The 24,744-nt window shown below is 51.3% G+C and overlaps 1 protein-coding gene across 4 annotated transcripts in view; it reads right to left on the reverse strand.

The window, feature by feature from the left end:
- whrna (whirlin a) overlaps positions 1-24,744 on the reverse strand; it is a 91,036-nt gene that overhangs the window by 44,539 nt on the left and 21,753 nt on the right. For all 4 annotated transcript variants that reach the window (XM_064308016.1, XM_064308017.1, XM_064308018.1 and 1 more), the window contains one exon: positions 3,264-3,482. In XM_064308016.1, the coding sequence (XP_064164086.1) occupies positions 3,264-3,482 (219 nt within the window). The remainder of the gene's footprint in view (positions 1-3,263; positions 3,483-24,744) is intronic.

Here is a 24,744-nt window from a genome sequence, read left to right on the forward strand (position 1 = left end):
GTTTCAGCGTGTTCAGCAGAACGCAGCGACTGAACACAGCCAGGCCGTCCTGTTCGTGACAGCCCATTGGCACAGAACGCTCAGGGCGGCAGCTCAAGTCCTTTTCTGACCCTCGCTTTTTCCTGCAGTCCCTAAAAAGCTCTGACAGGGGGGTGGATTTATGTCCGAAAAAACGAACGTTGACGAGAGAGCGTTATTCAGCGCGAAAGCTGGAAATTGTCTCCCGAATAATTGTGTATCAATCAGGCGGAAAACCCCAAAGCAAATAGCCCGGACGCGCGGCCCGCTCGTACATCAATGCGGTCGTTAAAGTCAACCGGCCCCCCTCTCGCGTTCCACATCCATCACCCGGTCGCTGGAGCGCGACGCTCACGAGCGCTCCCCCGACACGTGTCAAAGCATCCGGCGTCCCGCGTCCATCGCAGCCCGGATAGCTCTCCGTCCGTCCGTCCATCAATCAATCAATCAATCAATCAATCAATCAATCAATCAAATCAATCAATCGCCTGCTGCAACCAGATCCGCAAGCGTGTCACGCCAGGACAACTTCTAGGACAACTGCAGGAACATGGACAGCATCAGTGTCACTCTAATAACAACTGCAGGACCATGGACAGCATCAACTTCACTATAATGAGAACTGCAGGACCATGGACAGGCATTACATTACAGGCATTTAGCAGACGCTCTTATCCAGAGCGACTTACACAACTTTTACATAGCATTTTACATTGTATCCATTTATACAGCTGGATATATACTGAAGCAATTTCGGTTAAGTACCTTGCTCAAGGGTACAACGGCAGTGTCCTACCCGGGAATCGAACCTGCGACCTTTCGGTTACAAGTCTAGTTCCCTACCCACTGTGCTACACTCCGTCCTCCGTCCTCCGTCCTCCGTCCTCCGTCCTGGACAGCATCAACTTCACTATAATGAGAACTGCAGGACCATGGACAGCATCAACTTCACTATAATGAGAACTGCAGGACCATGGACAGCATCAACTTCACTATAATGAGAACTGCAGGACCATGGACAGCATCAACTTCACTATCATGAGAACTGCAGGACCATGGACAGCATCAACTTCACTATAATGAGAACTGCAGGACTGTGGACAGCACCAACGTCATTCAAATAACAACTGCAGTCCCATGGACAGCGCAGGCCCGTGGACAGCATCAATTCAAGTCATAGTAGCAGCTGTCAGTCATGGCAGCTTGTACTCTTGTGTCTTTATTTTGAAATCTGAGTATCTATGTGCAAATAGACACCGTCTTTCTGCCTTGAGATCCTGCTGCAGGTGCATGAGTAACTGGTGCAGGCAGGTTGTAGGAGGCCAGTTGACAAGAAATGCACAAATATACACACACAAACACACAAACACACACACAAACATGAACATGCACATGCACACACACACACACACACACACATGTACACACACGTACATACACAAAAATCATACATACACATGCACAAACATACACACACACACACACGTACGCACACAAACACACAAAAAATCATACATACACACACAAACATGCACACGCATATGCACACACGCACATGCGCGTACACACACACATACACACAGACACACACACAAACCCACACATACCACACCCACAAATACATATATATATACGCACATGTAGACAAACGCCTGCACACACCCACGCCAACACACACACCCACACCCTTTCTCTGTCTGTGCTTCGCTGTACATAAATTTCCATTTTAACCGCTGCTGAACACAGAGACACACACACACAGCTTTCTGTTCAGTCTCTGTTCAGGAACCAGAGACGGGTGGAGCGAGGAAAAACATTTAAATTAATGTAAAAAAAAAAAAAAAAGTACATTTACTGGAACTTTTTTTCCCCTTTTTTGTTTACTCAGGGTATTGAGTGAGAACCCGACGGTGGCCGTACATATTGCAGAGCAGTCTGGTCCGGTGGTCCCGCGCCTCAGGGGTGATATTTTTATTTTGGGGAATCGTATATTTTCTCAGGGCCCTGGAGCTGGGCCATGCATCACGCTGCAGATAACTCGAGTTCAGAAGTGAAATCAATCTTTTTTTTTTTTTTTTCTGACGGCGGCGGAGATGGGCCTGGCAGCGGCGGGAGCGGGGACGTCCGTCGGCCGGCCCGCCGGGGGCGGAGATTCGCGCCTCCTGGCCGAGCTCTTGCGCCGCGTGGCCTAGGGGGCGAGCGAGCTCCGGGAGCGAGCGCTACTTTTACTGCCGGCCTTTGATTAGAGGAATCGATCCAATCACGCGACCCCGCCCCCCGCCCACCACCCCAACCCCAGGCCGCTCCCCGAACCCGCCCCCGCTCCACCACCCACCCACCCACTCGGGCTCTGGCAGTTCCCCCTCTTATAAGATTCATCGGTCTCCGTTGTCGGGGTGATTTATTTCGGGAGCGTAAATTTATTTTTAAAGGGCCCGTTAGCCCGGCGGCCGCGGCGCGGAGCCGGAGATGATCCTCCCGAATCCCCGGCCCCTTGGGCGACGCCCAACCGCCGCCGGGTCCGCTGGGAAATCGGGGGGGACGGATGTGGCGCCCTCGCGTACGCGCGCGTTAAATGAGCCAACACCACACGTGCGAGCTCCTATCCCCCAGCTCTTAAAGTCTTTACGTTTCCCAGCATGCATTATTCAGGGAGGGCAAGGCATGGAGGTGGAGCGGGAAAGTATAGACGTTGGGGGAGGGCAGGGTGGGTCAGTGGAGGAGTGCAGGGAGTAGCAGGGAGTAGCGGGGTGGGACAGGGGAGCAGGAAGGGTGGTGGGGCAGGACGGGATGGGGGAAGGGCAGGGCCAGGGTGGAGCCAAGCAGAGACACAAGTGGAAGGGCAGGGCTGAGTGATCAATGGGGGTGGGGCAGGGTGGAGAAGTCCACAGGGGCAGAGCAGAGTGGGGCAGGACAGTCCATAGGGGCAGGGCAGGGGGTGGGGCAGAACAGTCCACGGGGGTTGGGCAGGACAGTCCACAGGGGCAGGGCAGGGTGGGGCGGCAGTCCACAGGGGTGGGGGCAGGGTGGGGCAGGACAGTCCACAGGGGCAGGGCAGGGGGCAGGACAGTCCACAGGGGGTGGGGGCAGGGTGGGACAGGACAGTCCACAGGGGCAGGGCAGGGTGGGGCAGGACAGTCCACGGGGGTGGGGCAGGGTGGGGCAGGACAGTCCACAGGGTCAGGGCAGGGCGGGGGGCAGGATGGTGCAGGGCAGGGCGGGGCAGCCACGGTATGAGCGCTGACCTTCTTCTCGTCGCCCTCCTGCAGCAGCTGCAGGTGGCTCCGCCTCTGGGCGTCGGCCCGGCGCAGGGTGGCGCTGCGGTGCTCCGGCAGGTCGGGAGGCGGGGACACGCTGCGCCCCTGCGGGTCCACCCACGTGTACACGTGATTGGTCACATAGCCCCCGGGGATCCGCCCCACGGACCGCACCGACAGGGACAGCTTCTTACTGCCTTTCAGCACCTACAGAGGGAGGGAGGGAGGGAACAGGGGGCAGAGGGAGGGAGAGAGAGAACAGGGGGCAAGGAGGGAGGGAGAGAGAGAGAGAGAGAACAGGGGGCAGAGGGAGGGAGAGAGAGAACAGGAGGGGCAGAGGGAGGGAGAGAGAGAACAGGAGGGGCAGAGGGAGGGAGAGAGAGGGGCAGAGAGAAGGAGAGAAAGAAATGGGGGGCAGAGGGAGGGAGAGAAAGAAAGGGGGCAGAGGGAGGGAGAGAAAGAAAGGGGGCAGAGGGAGGGAGAGAAAGAAAGGAGGCAGAGGGACAGAGAAAGAGGGGCAGAGAGAGTGAAAGTGAGAGAGAGGGAGGGAGAAATAGACAAAGAGGAGGCAATGAGAGATGGAGAATGAGGGAGGAAAGGGGAGAGAGAGAGATTTATGGGCAGTGATTAAAGCACACACCTCCAGCCGTGCTCTCTTACAGTCAGCAAATTATATACACACACAAACAGAGCTTCAGAGTGAGATCCCTAAACATGAAATACATCAAATATATACCTGCATACACACATACATACATACATACACACACACACACACATACTCACAGAGCCTCATACATACGCACACAAACACACAGGCCGACGCGTGCGCACACACACACACACACACACACACACACACACACACCGCGACGATGAGCAGGCCGGCTCCTCGGCCACGGCCGATTGGCTGCTGACAGCCTGCGGTGAGTGATGCTCTCGCTGTGCAGATCAAACCCAGCCCGACCGCACAGCGTGGAGCGCAGTGCACAGAGCCGCTTGGGCAGAGAGGGCACACATCAGAGGGCACGGGGCCAGGGCCCGAAACCACCCCATACACCGCCCCCCCACTGCCCCAAACCCCCCCACCCCTGCCCCAGACCCCTCCTGCTGTGGGAGAAGGCTGCCCCATACGAGCAGGGTAGCCACAGCTAACAGGCTTTCGCTCTGTATTCACTATGGCCCAATGCGAGCCGCACTGCTGCTGAAATGCATGTGCACTAAATCAATCAGCAAATGATCTTTCCTGCCTGATCTTCCCATCCTGGGGGGGAAATGGGCCTTCGCAGCTGCATAAACACACACAGCACCACAGCCTCCCCTGTGCAGTGCCGCTCGAGGCCCTATAAATTTTTTTTCGTGGGGTCCACCCCTTTTCATTGATTGCAATTGTGGAGCATGGGTGGGGGGGGGGGGGGGGTGGTACTGTTGCTATCCAATCTGGGGCCCAGTCCAGCTGAATGCTTTCCAATCCCCCCCGCCCCCACGTTACACACAGGCCTGCACAGTACACAATATTACTGTATCATGTGCAGGTATCTCCGTGGCTGTGAGACAGACTGAGCTCTGAAGTTCATCTGAGTGTGCATCGAGTGCGCACACAATGCAGGGTGAATTAAGGGCTGCTAAATCTGTGCGCGGCAGCTACTGCTAACGGCTTCGGGGACCGAGGCTATTTGGAGAGAAAAGGGGTGGCACCAGCTCTCCTGCTTCCCAGCATGCACTGCAGCTCAGCACGCGGCCGTTTAATATTAAACACTGCGCTGCTGCGGGTGCGTTACTCACAGCGCGCGCTGCGGGTCCGGGCCGGGGCGACGCGGCGCTCGCGTAGCGCTCTGCTAGCGCCGCGCTTTGCGCTGGCTAGCGTGGGAACGGTCTCAGCCACAGCGCCTCTCGCCAAACGCTGGAGAACGAAGTCACGCGAGTCTAACGCACGCCGTGTGTGGCACCTCCTGTGACGTAGCCTGAACCAGGGTTCACACACTTTTTCACCAATGATTTTTCAATGACTTCTCCACAACCTTTAACTGAATTTCCATGACCAAAACAAATGACTTTATCTCAGCGGGACGATTTAAAATGATTTTTTGTAACACTAACTAAACTTAGGTCTGCATCTGAAACATATGGTGCCTCTCTATAACAAATAAACACCAGACAGACACACTTAGATACATTCTCTCATATTTTAATTCGAATAGTTTAACACACTCAAGAGTTTTCTTTGTTTTTGGCTGGACCGCAACAGCGGGGCTAGCCCTACTAACGCGAACGTCTGTGACGGACTGAGTGACTGAGTGATGAAGTTACACCATTGGTCAGCCGAGTTATGAAGTTACACCATTGGTCGGCCGGATCACGTGTGTTAGGTCCAGCCATATACTAGGTTTTAACCTAGTCCTGTTTCCACCATAAATAAGAAGCCGTATAAACTCATCCTGAAACAGGGCGGGTTTGGAGGCTCTGTTTCGTGGTGCAGCGATACCCCTCGCGGTCCGGAGTTAAACCCTCGCTGCGCCAGCCGGGGTCTGGGACGGGACTCTGGTTGGGATCTGACCAGCTGGATCTGAGCGGGCTGGCAGGCAGGCACCAGCGGTCCACCTGCAAACGGCTGAATTTACCCTGGGAGTGTGGGACTGCGCGCGGTCCCCACCGCAGCTCGTGATGCAGCGACTGCGCAGCTCAGCCAGCGTGCATGCAGCACAGAACAGAGGTGGAGCTGCGCATGTGAGGGGGTGGGCCTTACGACTGCAGTCCGAGCTCTGCCATAAAGTTGGAAAATGGGGGGGCGGAAGAAAAAAAAAAGAAAAAAAAAAAAAAGGGTTTCCATTATCCCATAGTGCACTAGAAAATTGGTATCCACTCCCAGACACTAAGTATTCTCTATGGTATTACCGGTTATCTGTGGTATTGGTATATCACCACAGCTGCAGTGGCCAGCTCATGTGACTCTCCACCTGAGCAGGAAGTGACAGATGCAGGAGAACGTGCCCATATAAGGATGAAAACAGGGTCTAAAAAGATGCACTCTTGGTTATTTACATCCAAGTCTCCCCCAGGTGTCTTTCTATTTCGGAACTCAATGCGGCTGAGCTACAACAGAGAAAATATCCAACTGTGAAGTGTGTTATTCCTCTATCTCCATTCCTCCCTCCCTCCTCCCTCTCCCCTTCCCCCTCCATCTCCTTCCCTCCACCTTCTTCTCTCCCTTCTTCCCCTCTCCATTCCTCCTTCCTTCTCCTCTCCATTCCCTCCCCTTCCTCTTCTCCTCCTCTTCCCCTCCTCCCCATCCATCCCCCCCCCCTCCCTCTCAATCCCCCCCATCTGCATCTCTCTTCCCTGATGCCACTTATTCCCTCAAAATCATTCCCAGATCACACCCTTTCTGATCCTGAATTGCTGTACAACGTGTACAACGGGGGTGGCAGATCCTGGCCCGAACACTCACACCCCCCTGCCGCCCCCCAATGTCCCAGCCCAGGCCTCTGTCTGTACACACAGTGCTTGTTCACGGGCAGCGCTCCAAAATGAGTTAGGGGTGACCCAGCACCCCTAGCTGACGATTAAGCAGCTCCATAGTTCCATTACGTAAAGGGGGGGGGGGGTGGTACTGGGGAACGGCTGCAGGGAGGCGGGGGGGGGGGGGTACGGTACTGGGGAACGGCTGCAGGAGGCGGGGGGGGGTGCGTACTGGGGAAGGGCTGCAGGAGGCGGGGGGGGGGACGTACTGGGGAAGTGCTGCAGGGAGGCGGGGGGGGGGTACGGTACTGGGGAAGGGCTGCAGGGAGGCGGGGGGGGATCGGTACTGGGGAAGGCTGCAGGGAGGCGGGGGGGTGCGGTACTGGGGAAGGGCTGCAGGAGGCGGGGGGACGGTACTGGGGAAGGGCTGCAGGGAGGCGGGGGGGGGTACGGTATGGGAAGGGCGCGGAGCGGGGTACGGTACTGGGGAAGGGCTGCAGGGAGGCGGGGGGGTACGGTACTGGGGAAGGGCTGCAGGGAGGCGGGGGGGGGGGGTACGTACTGGGGAAGTGCTGCAGGGAGGCGGGGGGGGGTGTACGGTACTGGGGAAGGGCTGCAGGGAGGCGGGGGAGAGGGGGTTAGTTCCCGTTACAGATGACTAAGTCCTTACAGTCACAGAAACGGCTGATCACGTCCTTCCATTCTGAAGGCTTAGAGAGGGCTTCTGGGACCTCAGCTCTCCTGCAGGAAACACTCAGCTCTAATTGTTTCTGCTAATTGGTGGAGCACAGCAGATTGGTTTCACTGGCTGGCATAGGCACACACACACACACACACACACACACGCACAGATACACTTGAACACGCACGCAGACACACGCACAGAAACACACACACACACACACACAAACACAGACACACACGTACCCACACACTCCAACACGCACGTACACACACACACACAGATACACTTGAACACGCACGCAGACACACACGCACAGAAACACGCACACACGCACACAAATATACACACACACACAGATACACTAGAACAAACATGCAGACACACACAAACACATACAAACATACACACAAAACACACGCAGAGACAAAAACACATACCCACACACACCCACAAACACACACACAAGCATCTGGAAGCGTTCGCTTTATTTGACATCATGTCCAGAGGGGGCAATAAACCAGAGAAAGAGCCACTGAGGCACTAAGCTCCATCTCCCACATCTGCAGCCAAAAGGCCAGGAGAGGAACAGGCATGAGCAAACACAGACGTACCACAAGGCAAGCTAGCGCGTGCACACACATCAACATTCATTCCGAGTATGACAGCTATAAAGTAGAGCCAGTAATGGATTTTAGCCTGGATCACTGCAGCCTCTGACAGGAATCTGATTATGAGGTCACAAAGAGAACAGCCCTGCCCCCACGTTGGAAAGGAGTCTTTCCATTGGTTCAGAACTAGGGAAGGTATGTAAACAGTCCCTGCTTGTCATGTGTCAGGACACCTAATTTGTAATTGACATGGATTTACTGAATCCCATCGATGAATGCTGTCGATGTAACCATATAGGTTAATCAGGATCAATCAAATTGCAAGCATGTCTAATATATCTGTGTGCACACTGCACATTGTGTCTATTTCTGGCTGTGAGAGTATGCATGCATGTGTGTATGTGTACACGTGTGCACACATGGTTGATTATGGTATGCACGTGTGAATGTTTATGCATGTGCGCTTGTTTGTGTGTTCATGTGTACACTTGTGTATGGTGTGTGTGCCATGTATGAGCACGTTTAATATTTACGCACATGTGAATGTGTGTATGAGTATGTGTTTTCTGTCAAAAATGCGTGTGTTTACGGTCTACGTGCATTTATAGTGTTAGTGTCTGCATCTGTGCATGCTTGCGTATGGTGTGCACACGTGAATGTGTGTGTGATACGTGCACATGCATACGATATTGTTACGCATGTGTGTGAAGGCGTGTGCATCTTTCTATGCATGCGATCTGAGGATAACGCAGTCGTTTAGGAACTTGTGCTGATGCTCTCTCTATTCTGCGAGTGTGTGCGTGACAGAGACAGTGACAAATGGCCAGCTGTTTGAAGGGAAGTAAAAATGTGCGCTAAATGTAAAATAAGAGCCCCGCGTCTATCTCTCTTAGATAAGAGCGTGTGTTCAGCAAATAAAATAAATGCAACTTCACAGTGTGAGCACAACAGGTTCTGAGCCAGCCCGTCACCCTATTAAAAAACCAGGCAACTGCTATTTTTCGACCACTTCGGACATCACACGAATCTCCCCACCAACGAACCCTTCCTACCGGCTTGTCGTTCCGCCACTCCCATTATTTATGACATCGTTTTTGATGAGGAGTGCCTTGCCGTTTCTTTTTTTTCATTTTCCCGCTGATGAGAACCCCAGCAGTCGCCAGGACAATAAACTTTCCTCCGCGCTAGCGAGACGCGGCTGTATCTGATATTATGGTATCTTTATATTAAAGGTACGTAGCGCAGCCCGTAACTCCGCGCGCTCAGAGAGTCGTATCTCACTTCTTCAGACGCGTGAAATCTGTATCTCTTTTCTTTTTCACCTCAATTCCCCACATTTCCCGATATTTTCTCCAGATATGTACTACCCCCGTTCGTTTGCATCCATTTTCACTGCTGTATCCTCCCCATTAATCAAGAAGAGTGCCAGCACACCATTTTCACTGAAACGCGCAATGTCAAAGCCGCCACTTGGTTTTAATCCGCTGTCCGCCAGTTTAGTTCACGCAGACTTTGGCTGCGATTGGCCGGTGCTTAACTTCTTTGACCAACAGTAAAAATGTTCCCTTCGCAAACGGCATCGAGCGTAGAGCAATCGCTAAAACTCCCCAGAGTTCGCGAAGTAAAAGTTTAAAGTCAAAGTTAAGGACAACCGTTAATTGAATATCGGCCATGTATTCAGCCAGAGGAAGAGATGGACACCGCACGCATGATAATTTTAAAAAGAGAAAATTGCAAGCAGAGGTAAACCGGCGCTGTAATTAGAGAATTGTTCATTTTCTTACTCCAGGCGGCAGCGTTTTTTTCTCTCTCCTTTGGCACGGCTTAATTTTCTCACTTTCAAATGCACTGATGCACGGCTATAATGAAATGATTATTCTCAAGTGCGCCCTGGAATACAGCTTGTGTTGAATACAGAACTATGTAATAATTGTCGCAAGTTTGTCCAGGACCGCGTACGTGGCAAAGACAAATAGTCTAATTTATTCCGACGGCACAGTGGTTACAGTGCAGTACATTTCTGTCAGGACAGCACGGTGTGCAAGAATACATTTAATTGGAACGGCGAAGCATGTAATACATCTTCACATTGAACAGGAGTGGAATAACAATTTGCCCTATTCATTTGCATTTTCCATTTCTGGACCATGGTATTTTTTTTGTTGTTGTTATCGTTTTGTATTCCTTTCTTAGACAAGAGCATTGACACGTTTGTGCATGATACGACTTCAGCTGCATTAATCCTGCTATTGTGCAGGTAGGCGGTTATGGAGAAGGCCCAAAGCATTGCCGCATATTAAAAAGTAAACAGGAAACAAATCTATTCCTAGACTTGAGGCTTTGACGATCCTGTCCAGCATGACTTCTTGCACACACTCAACCCCTCTCTGGGGTGTCCTAGACCTTGTACACGCAGAGCTTCCAAATTCGTTGTACAACAATTTTTACACAACAGTTGTGGTAGGCTACAACGGAATTTAATTATGCGTGTGTACGCCTCAAAACGTTCACAGAATCGTTATGGCAAAAACAAAAAACAAAAAAACATTCAGGAGGTAGATAGTGCACAACGCATGTCGAGTTGCGTGTGTCCATAAAAAAACGTTTTGGCGGTTGCTTTGCCCAATCCGAAACGGCGTGACAGGGTTCTAAAACCACAGCCTGTTGCTAGCCACCAAACCGCGACACCAACTCGCTATTCTACGGAAGTTGCCCTGCACACATTGGTATTCCACCTTCTCAATCGTGGCCTCAACTGATCTCACACATAATTGTGTGTGCTTTCACAGGCAAAAGTTTTGTTGCCAGTCCTCATCGCTGAAGCCACCAAGTACAACTTGCCCCCATCAAATGTTACTTCCCTCTTTCGTCCATACGGTACGATTGATGCTAGCACTAATGACAGCCGTAACTAACATCAAAAACAGCCTTTGAAGCCTAACAGGTCTTCGGTGCTCATTGACAATAAGGCGATTTCTACCATGGCTGACAGTCTCCTCCAAAACATCAATGTACGAATCTGGGACCTAGTGAAGACCATGATTAGGCCGATCATTACAGTAAACACTCGTAGGTAGGCTAGTGTGAAGCTAGCGAACGGTTCCTACCAGTGTGTGCGTACGCACAGGCTACAACCGTTGTATTGCCAACACATTCTAGAATGCTCCCAAAACGTTCTGAAAAAGCTCCGTGTGTACAGGGTCCTAGCTGTCCGAGGTAGTTTATAGAGGAGGTGGTGATGCCTCCTCCCACCTCTTCCAATAGAGTACGGCCTTGTCCCTGTGGGGCGTGCTGTCACAGTGTACTGTGTGTTCTGGAACACCGCGTCACACAATCATTCACAGGTGATGATAATAATGTCTGGCGCGAGCCAACTGTGGGTCTCAGAGCCGCGTTAAAATGCTCAGCCGGCGAGAATCGGGTCATACTGTGCAAATGCAATTCTTGCAGAGATGGGTGTGCCACACACACACGGACATGTATAAACAGTATTTGTGTGGGTCTGTGTGTGTATATAATGCGTTCAATAAACACCCAGCTATATTACACTATGCATTCCTAATAAGCAAAAAGTTAAGAACCAATAAATTAATAAATAATGTAGAGTGTGCTTAATAGTACAAGCATAGAACCTGCACATACAGGGTCCCATGTTTTGCCGGGTTTGAGTCCTGCTTTTTAGGTATCTGGCCTTGGCCTAGACAGAGTATCTGAAATGGAGACAGCTCAAAGAAAAAGTCTGAGATAGCTCACAGACTCTACTTCTTTGAGAGAGCTCAGACTATACAGTAAGTCTTTGAGACAGCTCACAGACTGAGCTCACAGACTCTATAGTACATCTTTGAGAGAGCTCACAGACTCCACTTCTTTAATAGAGCTCACAGACTCTGTCTTTGAAAGAGCTCACAGACTCTACTTCTTTAATAGCGCTCACAGACTCTATAGTAATTCTTTAATAGAGCTCACAGACACTATAGTAATTCTTTAATAGAGCTCACAGACTCTATAGTAATTCTTTAATAGAGCTCAGAGACTCTATAGTAATTCTTTAATAGAGCTCACAGACTAAGTCTTACAGACTGGCAGTTGAAGAAGCTGCTTCAGGCCAGACAGACAGACCAATCTGACCCATAGTAGCAGAGCGGAGGGGAACTACACGCTCTCTCCTCCTTTCCAGCAGCCTCTCCTTCATCCCTCCCCTCCCCTTCCCTTCCCTTTCTCTCAGGCTAAAGATGTACTTTTAAAAGCCTTGCCTCTTGTCATCGTTCTCCGGTTACTGTTGTCTCTAGCTCTACATCACAGATTTATCAAGTTATATGCTTTTTTGCAGGCGATTTGACACAGCAGATAGATGTTTTAGAGATGGTTCCGAAGCCAGGCATCGCACAGTGTCACACTCCCAGGCAATAATCAAACAGCTTCCACTTTTGGGGGTTGCTAGCTCACATCCATAAATAAAAAAAAACAAATCTCATAAATCCAAATACCACAGAGCAGAGAAGCGGGCTGGAGTGTATGTCTTTTTCCTCCCCTTACAGTCTGCCTGCTGCTGCCATTTCATTTTACCTACGTGCCTATATATAAAAATGAATACGTAGATAAATAAATGGCGCTCAGTTCAGTTAAAAAATAAAAAAAAACATGAGTAAGTGCATTTTGGCAGTGATGAATCTCTACGGATGTCTTGTTTTTGCAGTATTTGATAAATAAAACATTCGCTTTTCAGCGAGAACGTCTTATGAAAAATAGAAAGCATAAACATGATAATGCGCTCTTGGACTGTATACGTTTGTATGAGTGTGTCTGTGTGTGTGTTTTTGGCCCCAGTGGCAGTTTTTCTAATGGAATGTTGGGATGCTGAGATCCACCGTAAGGTTCTTCTGCCGTTTGACCAGCTGAATAAATGTTTTTTTTTTTTGAAAGAGGGAGGGGGTAAGAGGGTAAGATCGGGGCTGGTTGTAACCCCTCGTGCCCTAGCTCAGAGCGTCGGGTCTGATGGATTCTGTGCGTCCGAGCGATCGATCGCCTTCACCTAAGCGTTTCCTGTTCTGCAAATGCTTTTCTTCGGAGTGACGGTGACCCGGAGGTGTCAAACTCTCAGCTCTGTCTCGGCTTCGCCACGCACCGAGTATCACGTGCCCCGGGACCCATCCGTCTTACACAGCCCCCCCCCCCCCCTCCCCCGCAACCCTCCCCCCCGCCCCCCACAGCTGCTGCAATCTGAGAGAAATTGATAGAGTGCTCCCCTCATTAAGGCCCGCCTGTCCTCCCTGACTTCACCCCCCCGGGGGGATCGATACGCTCCTGTCAGGAGGGCGGTGAAGGACCAGGTGGAGTGAAGTGCCCGCAGTTTTGAGAAAGTGACCCCCCCCCCCCGCCACCCCACCCCTTGTTTCCCCGCCAATCCGCAACAACGGTTTCACTGTCTCCTTCTTGGATGGGGGGGAGATACAGCCAACTCACACATATTGCACGGAAATTACACACTAGAGATGATCAGCAATGACACACTCAAAATGGCCGGATATGGCTAACTAAAGATGGCCAGCAGTGACAAATTAAAGACACACTAAAAATGGCTGCCAAAATTGGTACTGACACACTAAAAATGGTTGACACTAAAAATTGCCAGCAATGAAACCTTCTAAAAATGGCCAGTAATTACCATTCTTAGCCTATAAGAGTCCAAGATGAGGCCTGGTCTCATGTACCCTTGTACTACAGTCTATGGCATCCCTAGTCCTGGAGAGATGCTGGTTTTTGTTGTTACTTAGTCCATACGATTTATTTAAATTACTCACGCAGTTAGCGCATCTCACCAGTTGACCGTCGTCTCAACTGGTCGCTATGTTAATGTGACCTACAAGCCTTAGGTTCTGTAGGCTATGACTCTCCAGGACAAGGGTTAAAGACCCCTGGTCCACAAGCAGACTAGCCATCTGGCCAGCACTGAAAAAAGATAATATGAGGAATAAAATTAGTAAGAAATGCAAAGCAGAAGCCGCCGCACTGTCCCACTATTTATATGGGCTGGTCCATCTTTATGGAGCTTGGAGGGTACTCCTCATTGGTCAGTTATCCTTTTGCTCACAGTGTTACGTGCAGTGCTTCTCACCAACTTAAGCAGGGTAAGAAACTCCATCAAATTTGGCACTGCTTTTGTTAAACCAATACATTCAAAAACACACAAATGACTCATGAAATATGTCACGATATGTCACGATGACTCTTTGTGGTGATTCAACGTTGCATTGCATTTCACACAATAGATGAATTGAGCTTAAAATGCCTTCTGGCCACAGGGGACAATCTCCCCCTCCCTGCAAAGGGGGGGGGGGGGGACACTCATTGCCTTCTGGTATTGCAGGGAGATTAACAGACTGGATGTCATGATCCTGGTAGCATGTGAAAGGGGTAGCAATTGCACTTTGTGCTGGCATGTATTTTAATAATCATCTGGATGTACTTATTCATTTATTAGTGTAAAAGCTGAAGTGTATGAAACATCATGAGCTAAGTCTACTCCTACTACGTCTACTATATTCTACTATTTCTACAATATTAAGGTAAAGAGCACAACAGCACAGACACACAAAACAGCGAGTCTTTCCTCCACAAGGGAAATTTGATCTGAAAATGGCCATTAAATGCCAGGACCTGATTTTAGTTCCAGTCAGGCCCTGCCCTGGTCTCCCACGAACTGTCCTCTGTTGGTGGAGTAGGCGGTCTTGTGAAACCCCAAAATGCCCATCGCATGTTATCACTAAGGCACTGACTTTAACTGATCATAGTGCGGGAGCTATGCAGAGGAGAGACCTCTGATTGGATCCTGTGATTCTTTGATTGATAGCCCCACCCACTATTGTGAAGACCCACTCTCCTGTCAATGTTCCGCACTGCGTACACAATATCGCGCACATGTAAACCCTCAGGCACACACTCACACACAGATACACACACACACACACACACACACACTCATACACAGATAACACACACACACACACAGACACACAGATACACACACACACACACACACACACACACACACAGAACACACACTCCGCACACACACACACACACACACACACACACTCACGCACACTCACACGCTCACACACACACGCTCACACACACACACTCACACTCACACTCACACTCACACTCACACTCACACTCACACTCACACTCACACTCACACTCACACTCACACTCACACTCACACACACGCGCGCATGGTCACAGTCTGGCTTGCAGCCACACTAAAGTGCCTGAACAGGCAGAACCGTAAAACTTGTGACCTTTCGGAAACAATGAAAGCCGGTGTGTAATAGCTCAAAAAGGGGGGTATATTTTAAGCCCTGTGCCTTTCCCCGCCTCCACAGGAGCTGCTTTTATGGGACCCTTTTCCCCCTCCTTCTGCCCGTTTATGAACATTCGGGAGGAAATACGGACAGCTCCTCTCCTCCCCCTGGCCCGGCGGCCGGCCGCGCAGAATGAGATTCCTGAAGTCAGCAGAGGAATCAATCACGCCCCTGAGCGCCTGTCGGGGCGGAGCTTCTAGTCTCCGCAGCAACAAGGGAGTGACAGACAGCCGCACCGTGTGGGGCAGGCTGCGTGGCACAGCTGGACTGTGGAACCAATGGTCATGTCACCCTACCCCCCATCCCCACCCCCACACACACACAAAAATACACCCTACCATAATCTTCCCTTTATCACCAAATTAAGGTCAAATAATGACTTAAACCACCTTTACTACTTGCATACCGCTAACCCCTCCTAGCCCACTGCTGCAGATCACTGACCGAGCGCTTTATAAGAACAGGGCTGATGGGAGCATTGCATGGGTCCACCCAGGGGCTCGAACCTGGAGACGCTGAGGATCTCCTGTCCCCCGGTAACTACCCGATCTACCCTCCACTCCCACCTGGATACCGGGGCGTGACCCTTGACCCTTACTATGGCAGCTTGGGCACTGTGCCATGCACCACTAAGGCATCCATCTTTACCTCGAAATAATATATTGAGAACAAAATCAGTTTTTCATATGATTATCATTCTTCAGTTAGCAACACATCTCATTCAAAAGTCTAGGGATGTGCAGGAATATTTAAAAAAAATTTGCCATCATCTAAAGAGCGGAAAGGATTTCGAATACATTTTTGACTCCGGTGTGGTGTAGCCCATATCGAGCCTATATCCACAGGTAACCCTCCCCCCCTTGACTCCTGAACAACAGGAGCTTAACAGAAGGTGTGGTGCGGTGTTACAGAATGTCCGTTGTCGCGGCAGTACGATTCATCATCGCGCCCCTACTTCAGAAGAAAAGTAAAACTGGGAAGTTACAGCGGGGGTGGGAGGGAGGCAGAACTTTTATGCTGAGTATCTGGTGTGTCTCCCGAGCAGTAAGCAAAGCACACTGGGACAGCCATTATACGGTCAGCGTGAAAACACTCGGCCAGCTCACCCAAACGCCCTCCCTGGGGGCTGGTCTTTCAATTGGACCAGTGGTGTCGGGCTCGAATCCCAGAGGGCTGCTGCTTTTAGGTACGATTGAGCACTTAGGGTGCTTAAGCAAGTCCCACACCTGCTGATAAAAGGGAAACCACAAAAAAAACTACCGGACGCTGTGACCCTCCTGGGCTTCCTCCAGGAGTCTGAGATCTTTGTGACAGACCGGCAATAAGCGCTGTTTGAGGGAACATTGCTATTATTAGCCCGCGACCGCTGGCCTTGGCTCCCAAGGTCCCTACCAGCTATTCATTCACAGAAAAATATCCCTTGTATCAGAGTGTAACCAATCAGCCCTCCGCGCAGAGTGTCATGTGACCAGAGTACTGAATGGACTGTCTGATTGAGTTCTTAGGAACTCTCCTGGTGACCATGGAAACTCCCAGCTTCCTCTTGAAAGTACATTCATCAAAATATAATGCTCTGTTCTGTCTGAGATGCAGCTCAGAAGGACATCCACTGGCAAACCAGGCTGAGAAGAAGGTAAGCCTGGATCAAATAGCCTACTTATTTGCATTAATATACATGTGTAATACTGCAGAAGTCTATAGATGGAATTAAAATCTGAACAGAACCCTGAGAGTGTTCAATGAAACATGTTACTAACCAAAATCTACAATCATATGAAAGACTTTTGCGCTGAAATGCCTTTGAAAATGGATGCTTGTTTTGAACTTATTTGTAATATATGCAGGAACATTTACTGGTGTCTATGTGCTAGGGTTAAAGTACATTTATTCAAATTAAATCATTTGGCCCAGGGGTAGGTAAAACGCTGGCAAATTCTCCACATAACACAACCGGCCAGATCGCAGACCCAGAAACACGTTCCTTGCAAAACATGACGATTAAAAAAAAAAAACCAGGTCTGGTCCAGGTTATAAACAGCATTTTCCCTATTGTTCCCTAAAAAACAGCGGCCTTCTTCAAAGACATCCACCTACAGCGTGGCCCAATTTCCTGCCTCGTGCGCGTTGAGCTGCCACTTATTTTAAAAACGCGGCAGATCATCAAAGAACGCGCTCCCGCGGGATTAAAGGGGGGGGGGGGGGTGAACACCCTTTGATCTTCGCCTTTCCGCCTTTTTCCCTGCTTCCGGAGAGATAAGGGCACGGAGCGGGGGGGCTCTGAGCCGCCGAAAGTCCCATTACGAGCGGAGGAGACGGGGAAACAACCAGGGCCCGACTCCTAATATTCACAACCCAACAGGGAGCGAAGAGCGGGGCAGAAACAACGTCAGAGATAACCGGGCGGCCGTGACTCTCTCTCCTGGACTCGATTTTTATGCTAACCTTAACCGCAAACTCCGTGACAAATGGCGCACGCACATGACGGCTGAGCCAATGCGGACCCGAAGTTGGTTCCTTTTGTTGCCGTTGCCGTAGGCCCTTATCCCGCCAGGCCGGTCGTAACGGAAGAGTCATAAGCAGCTGCGACGAAGGCCAGATAACTTCAGGTCAGGTCGTTAGGCGTCGAACTGGGTCCCTGGTGCACGCCCTACGGAAAAAGAGTTCCAGCTGAGGAGGAGGAGGAGTGGAACAGGGATGCTTTCCCAGCAGGAAGGGACTGGGGGGGGGGGCATGACAGCTGTGGAGAAGCTTCTGGCAAACCCCCAGAACGAAGAGCGAGGACGAGATGAGCCAAGGGTGACAGCTGAGCGCGCCGGGGCCGCGCGCGAGACAGCGGAGATCACACAGCGAGCGCAGCCTTTCAGATTACAGCCTCGTTACCGTCGCGGCTGCCCCCCCCCCCCCACATCAGCGCCATTCACTCTCGCCCCAGGAGAGCCGCGCTGTGGATGGTTCCTGCATCCGCTAAAAAATCAGCAGCAAGTCAGTTTTATACGGTTTAGAAAGCAGGTGCGATCAGTTAATGGTCCATTCGATCGATTAAGTGCTGAGCAATAACACAAACCAGCACGCTCTCTGGCTGTCCAAGGGCAGGAGGTACTGCCCTAGGTGTCAAATGAAATGGCTAAATGTACTTTCATGCTGGTTAAATGCTAAATGTTTCTGCCAGTAATATACAGTATAGTGCATCTATACATCCCTGCTCAACATCTTTCAAACAATATAATCGACCCTCAGTTTTCTAAGCTCTACAGTATACCCTCAGTTACTATATCTAAACCAGGAAGTAAGCCACCAGACTTCTAAACTATAAAGTAGTAACTTCAGGCTAAGAGTAGAGCATGTCTTTATCGTCCCTATGGGTCAAATTTACTCTAACCCTAAGTACACCCACACCTTTTAATTCCTAATGTAGACCCAACTCCGGTGTCGCAGTAAAGAGTTCCTAATGAGGTGCTGTGGCTGAAAGCCTAACCCTGAAAAAAGGCAGAACAGAACAGAACAGGAAGGTTTTTGAAACACACAGGCCTGAAAGCATAGCGCCAGCTCTGTCTCCAGAGCTCTGAGATTACAGAGCGGTGAGAGACAACAGCAGTGCGCAGGCCTGAGAGAGCGATCCAACAGCGGCCTGTCACCCGGGCCCCGGGCCCCACACACCCTGGGCTCCCAGCTGAACCCCGGTCCCATGCACAATGTCAGGGGGAGCAGGAGGGAGCCCCCTGCTGGAGAACAGAGGGAAACTCAGCCCCATCGCCGCCGCACAAGCGGCACACACCACGGGGAATCGAATCAGCGGCGAATCAACGGCAAATAAATTAAATCAGCTGGGAGGTAATCCTCTGAAGTCACTGTTCTAACCGAGACCTACACGCACACACACACACACACACACGCATGCACAAAAGTACACACACACACACGCACGCACGTATGCAGAAAAGTACACACACAGGCATACAAACATGCATATACACACACGCGCACGCACGCATGCACAAAAGCACACACACACTCAGACACACATAGGCATACAAACATGCATATACACACACGCGCACGCACGCATGCACAAAAGCACACACACACTCAGACACACATAGGCATACAAACATGCATATACACACACGCGCACGCACATATCCATAAAAGTACACAAACGGGCACACGAACATGCATATACACACACACACACACGTATGCATTTATATACGCACAAAGACACTGTACGTACAAAAGATTCACACACATATGCACAGACACACATACGCACATAGACAGACACAAAGGCAAAGACGTGCACAAATATGAATTGATGGTGACGAGGCCATAGGCGTGGACGCAGATCGCTTCGGGACATTATCCAGACTCGTGTCCGCACGGGAGCCAATCGTCCTTCAAAACTCGACCCCCCTGATTAATTCATGTCTTCTGTCCCTCACAGCAACGGGGCAGCTCTGCTCCCATCTGTCCGCTCGGACCGCACCACGGATCTGCTCTCAGACGAGGCCTGCAGGCTCACGACTGCTGGAGCAGCCTCCGTCGGGACAGGACGTGGGAGCGTACCAACAACACTGACAAGCCAGTTACTACGTCAAGAACACACACACACACCTGCTACACCCATCAGCTGCGCTCCGATTGATAAAGTGCAGAGTCTAAAAAATACTCCCACTGTATCCTAAAACACACAAACTCAAAATAATAAAGTCCCCCTGGGCCCAACCTGGCATCAGCTGAGCAATCAAACTGAAATCCAATCACAATGCGTCACTGTGGACACACTGCGACCCTGGAAATCTCATCATCAAATAGCCCAAACCAAAAACAAACAGGAGAATGGGCAAGCGGAGATCGGGTAACATCAATCAACTTTTCTTACCTGTGCTTTCATATCGGTGACAGCTGCGCCACTTCAGCTTGTCAACAAGATTATTTAAGAGGTTATATGGTCATTTACGTGGCTGTTTTAAGTACCCAAACAGCCTCTGAATGAGATTCTTATCCTTTTAAGCCCTTTTACAGCAGAACCAACACTGGGCCTTCCTCGTCCACTGACTTTGCTTCAATATGGAAATGAGGTCTTATGAATTCCTTTTGATGGAATAAAAAAATGCAAAGGGCCATCACATTTTTAGGGTAATATATTCCTTTAAAACAGGAATTGTGTTTTTTCTCTTGCTGCTGTTTGATTATTCTTTCATCTCACTGAAGTCCAGATGGAATGAGGCTCCCTGGGCCCTGTAGAGCAGGTTAGCCTACTTCAGACATGATGAACTCCCCAAGTTTTAACCATGACTGAACCAGGGCCAACTCTAGCAAAAGACTCCTGCAAGTGTGTTTAATCTCAATGAGACTGAACTGGTTAACCCATTAAGACCTGATGCAACATGTGCGTGTATATCCCTTTGCTGGGTGCCACGTTTGCCTGCTTCTCCCTTTAGAGCCGGACGCGACGTGAGCGCGTTTTAGATGCTGTCGTCGTTTTTCAAAGACACGTGACCGATGAAATGCATCACGATTCGCCGAAATACACGTCGAGAAGGCAATAAATGCATTATTCATTATTCGCCTCAGGTCTAAATGGGTTAAATAAAGGTAAAACAGGAAAGAAAAGGAAATGACTGCAGAGCAGGTAACCTCACAGTGTTGGGGAACGGGTTACCCCCAGATGCAACAAGGGTCGTATTTTTGTTTTTCTGGTTCTCTTGCCAACATCTGGCCTTAATTACTTATTTAGCCCAAACATTCCTGCCATCTGCCGTTCGAGCCAGATCTACATTTCTTGATAAGCACGCAAATGACAGCTGGGGACTGTTCCTGTGTCCCAACGCAAAACATTTCACTGGGCGCTAATCTGCAAGTGAACCAGTGTTGGTGCGTACAGCCAGTTAGCTCATTTAGCCAGGGTAATTGGTGGAAAACAGAAACCTGCACACACACAGGGACTGGCAAAGCCCACCCCTGCTCTAACCATCAAGCAGCAGGGTTCATCTCAAACACACTGTGTTTTGCAGTGACTGTGACTGCAGGAACATGCCACTTTAAACACGAACGCACTCCTGGTGGTCCCTCTTATACCAGGATCAGCTGCAAGCCACCTTCAGGGCAACTGTGCTGAATCCCCCCCCATTGCACCCCCTCCTGGCAGGGCACTTTGTGAGGGGCGGCTCCTGTCAAACGCTGAGCGTCATCCTGTAACCTTGGACGCCTCCCAAGATTTGTGTTTTTATTTGAGGGTGTTCAAATAAATTCTCAATGCTCATTTTGCTCTAAGTGCTATTGTGGTTAGAGCAAATTCTCTCTTGGACAGAGCTTGAACACCTGCAACTCTCTATCGCTGCCACATTTCTGCACTGCACTAGTGCCTCGTCCCATATCAGTGCGCTTTAAATGCCTGTAAAACGTGTCAACCAATCGGTTCAAACCTCAGCACAGAGTATTTATCAGCAGTAGTACAGCATGGAGAGAACTATACAATGCAATCTGTCACTCAATAGCAAGGGGAGGACTGATCCAACAAGGGGCTGGAATGGGGTGGGGTCTGGATGAGTGACATCCAGGCACTTTTCTTTTTTTGCGTGTGGAAGCAACGCCGGTCATGTGACAAGAAGCGAAGGGACCTGCTTCAACCACAAGCGCCACAGCGCTAGTAGACTGAGCCGTTGCCATAACTACGTAGCACAAAAACATCAACTACCAGCCTTTTCGAAAAAGCTAATCGATATCTGGAGGTCGCTTCCTTCTATGCGCTGATAGGGGCTATTTTGGGGCCTGACCGTGTCATTAGTTTTGACCCCTTCTTTTTCTCCTTTGTCCCCACTCCGTCAGAATTTGAGTAAATGGGCACGGGTCACAGGCCTGGCACCCACAGAGAGCAGTAAAAACCTCAGCGAGGGAGAGAGAGGGAGGAGGAAGGAGAGGGGGGGAGAGAGAGAGACGTCGATTCTTCGCCATACTGACGATCCAGGACGGAACCGTAGGCCGCTATTCCATCACGAACATCAATTTTCCTCAAAGCGGCTCCTGCTTGATCGTGTTCGGTAAAGGTTAGAAACACTGTACTTCACAGCTCGTACTGCGCTGAAAGGCCAGCAGACTAATGAGTCTCCGTCCCCTCCCTTCCGCAAAGCCCTTAACGAACGAGCTGACTCCATTATCGGGGGTTAATTGGTCTTCGGGACCATGTCCGGGGCGCGAGCGGCTAACGCTAATGGACGACCCATAAACTCCAGGTGACGGAGGAGCCCCTCTCTCTCTCTCTCTCTCTCTCTCTCTCTCTCTCTCTCTCTCTCTCTGAAGACCCCGGCCCCTGGCCCCCGGCCTCCCAGAGCGTTGGGGAGTGATTTACCGACGGAGGATTTTACTGCCTCCATTTCCGCCACCTAATCCATTACCAAACACGCAGGGGGAATCCCTTAATGGGAGCGGGAGCGCGTCACCTCACGTCTCTCTCTCTCTTTATTATTCACCGTGCCGGCCGCGTGGAAGGTGAGGCGGCGTCCCGAAATTATGTACTGTCCCAACCGAGCGGCGCAGGGGGGAGAAGCAGTGGCTGGGACCCCGGGGCGGCGCCCGAGTGTTTTGAACAAGCGGGCAGTATTTTTGGGGGGGGCCTATTCAATTGCGGGATTAGAAAATGCAGTAAAATTGTCAGTTCTGTTTTCTTCCGTTTTCTCCCAGTCCGGGAATCAGCCCAGCTTGCAATCGCCACCGCAGCCCATACCGTAAATTCGGGACGGGGGGGGGAAGGAGAATGGGCTCTCCGCCGAAACGCAGGCCGTAAATCCACCCCCCGCTTTTCCCCACCGCGGTCCGGGACGTCATAAACACGCGGCTTTAGCAGCCAGATTGAGGGGCGCCCGACCTCCCGGGGGGGGGGGGGGGGGGATTAGCTGGCGTTCGATGACATATGGACGTCCCGCCTAAAAATTGGATCCCTTCCTCCCCGGGCAAACTGCTGCCAATTGTGCGACAGTCAGCGATGGCAGGGAACAGATTCGATATCAGAACACGTGGAGTCCCACCCGCACACCAGAACAGCGCCTTAACAGGATGAGCCACCCAGCAGCTCCCTAACCACCCCCCCCCCAGTTCAGTTTTTAACCCCGAAGGGAGGCACATGGCCATTGGCTCTGATCAATTCGGGCCTCCTCTCTGCAGAGAGGAACTCGGGATCGAAGAGGAGCAGGGGGGGGCGAGCGAGCGGGCGCTCGGAGGCACAGCTGACCGTTCCCAATTACAGCCGCATGCCACGGCAGCACAACGCGCACGGCGGGAGATAAATCTACCCCCACCCCACCGCCACCCCCCCGCCCCCTCCCCCTCCCAAACCCGGCCTGCCCTCCCTGCCAAGAGAGGGCTGATAAATAATCTGAGCCAGGCACCCGGCCAAAACACCCAACATCCCCCTCCCCACCACCCCCGACCCCCGACCCCCCTCTGGAGTGCCAGCTCTGAGCACAAGAGCGCTCTGAGTCACAGTCAGACCGGGGAGCCAATCGGGTCCTCCGCACGCGCGTCAGGCGGGGCCAAGGGGCCGTGTGGGTTGGAGGGCCCGGTGGTATTTTTAGGTGGAGTGAGGAAAGGGGGGAGCGGGGGGGCCACTTTGGGTGGGGGGGCAGTGACACGGTGTATATTAAGTGAAGGTGAGCTGGCAGAGTCCGGTTGCCAGGTCTGACAAGTCCCTGTGCGCAGGAGGAGTTTTTATCACCCTCCCGCAGAACACTGACTGCCCCCGCCCCCCCCACCCCACCCACCCCCCCGGCTGCACTGATCTGTCCTCACGGCCCCACTGGGGTTTGTAAGAGGAACCGAATCCATCTACTTCAATTTGGGATGAAAAGGAAGGAAAGAAGGAAAAAAAATCTGGTCTGCTCTCATACTCAAGAGGCCAGTGAGGGAGAGAGAGACAGAGAGAGAGAGAGGAACAGAGAGAGAGAGAGAGAGAGAGAGAGAGACAGACAGAGAGATAGAGAACAAATGAACTAGCAGTCCTCAGGCTGTGCTTAATCCCATTTAATTAACTAAAAATCCTCTTTCCTTTCATCAAATCCAGCAGAAAAATGATGAAAGATTGGGGGGGGGACTGTCATTTTAAAAGTGCTTGCACTCGCTCACCCACCAACCCCCTCCCACCCCCCACCCCCCCCCCCACACCTCCCCACGCGGCTCACCTGAGCACCAGGTGGCCCTCGCGTCACAGATCTCCATGGCTCCGCCGAGCCTCTCAGAGCTCCAGGAGCAAGGCTGGCGATAGGCCTGAAACCCCAGGCCCGCCCCGGCGCCCGGACCAATCACACGGTGTAAAGCGGCCAAACCCAGGCACGAACCAATCACACGGTGCAAAGCTGCCA

This window comes from Anguilla rostrata, chromosome 14 (genome assembly GCF_018555375.3).
Source record: "Anguilla rostrata isolate EN2019 chromosome 14, ASM1855537v3, whole genome shotgun sequence".
In the NCBI taxonomy this organism is placed as follows: Eukaryota; Metazoa; Chordata; class Actinopteri; order Anguilliformes; family Anguillidae; genus Anguilla; species Anguilla rostrata.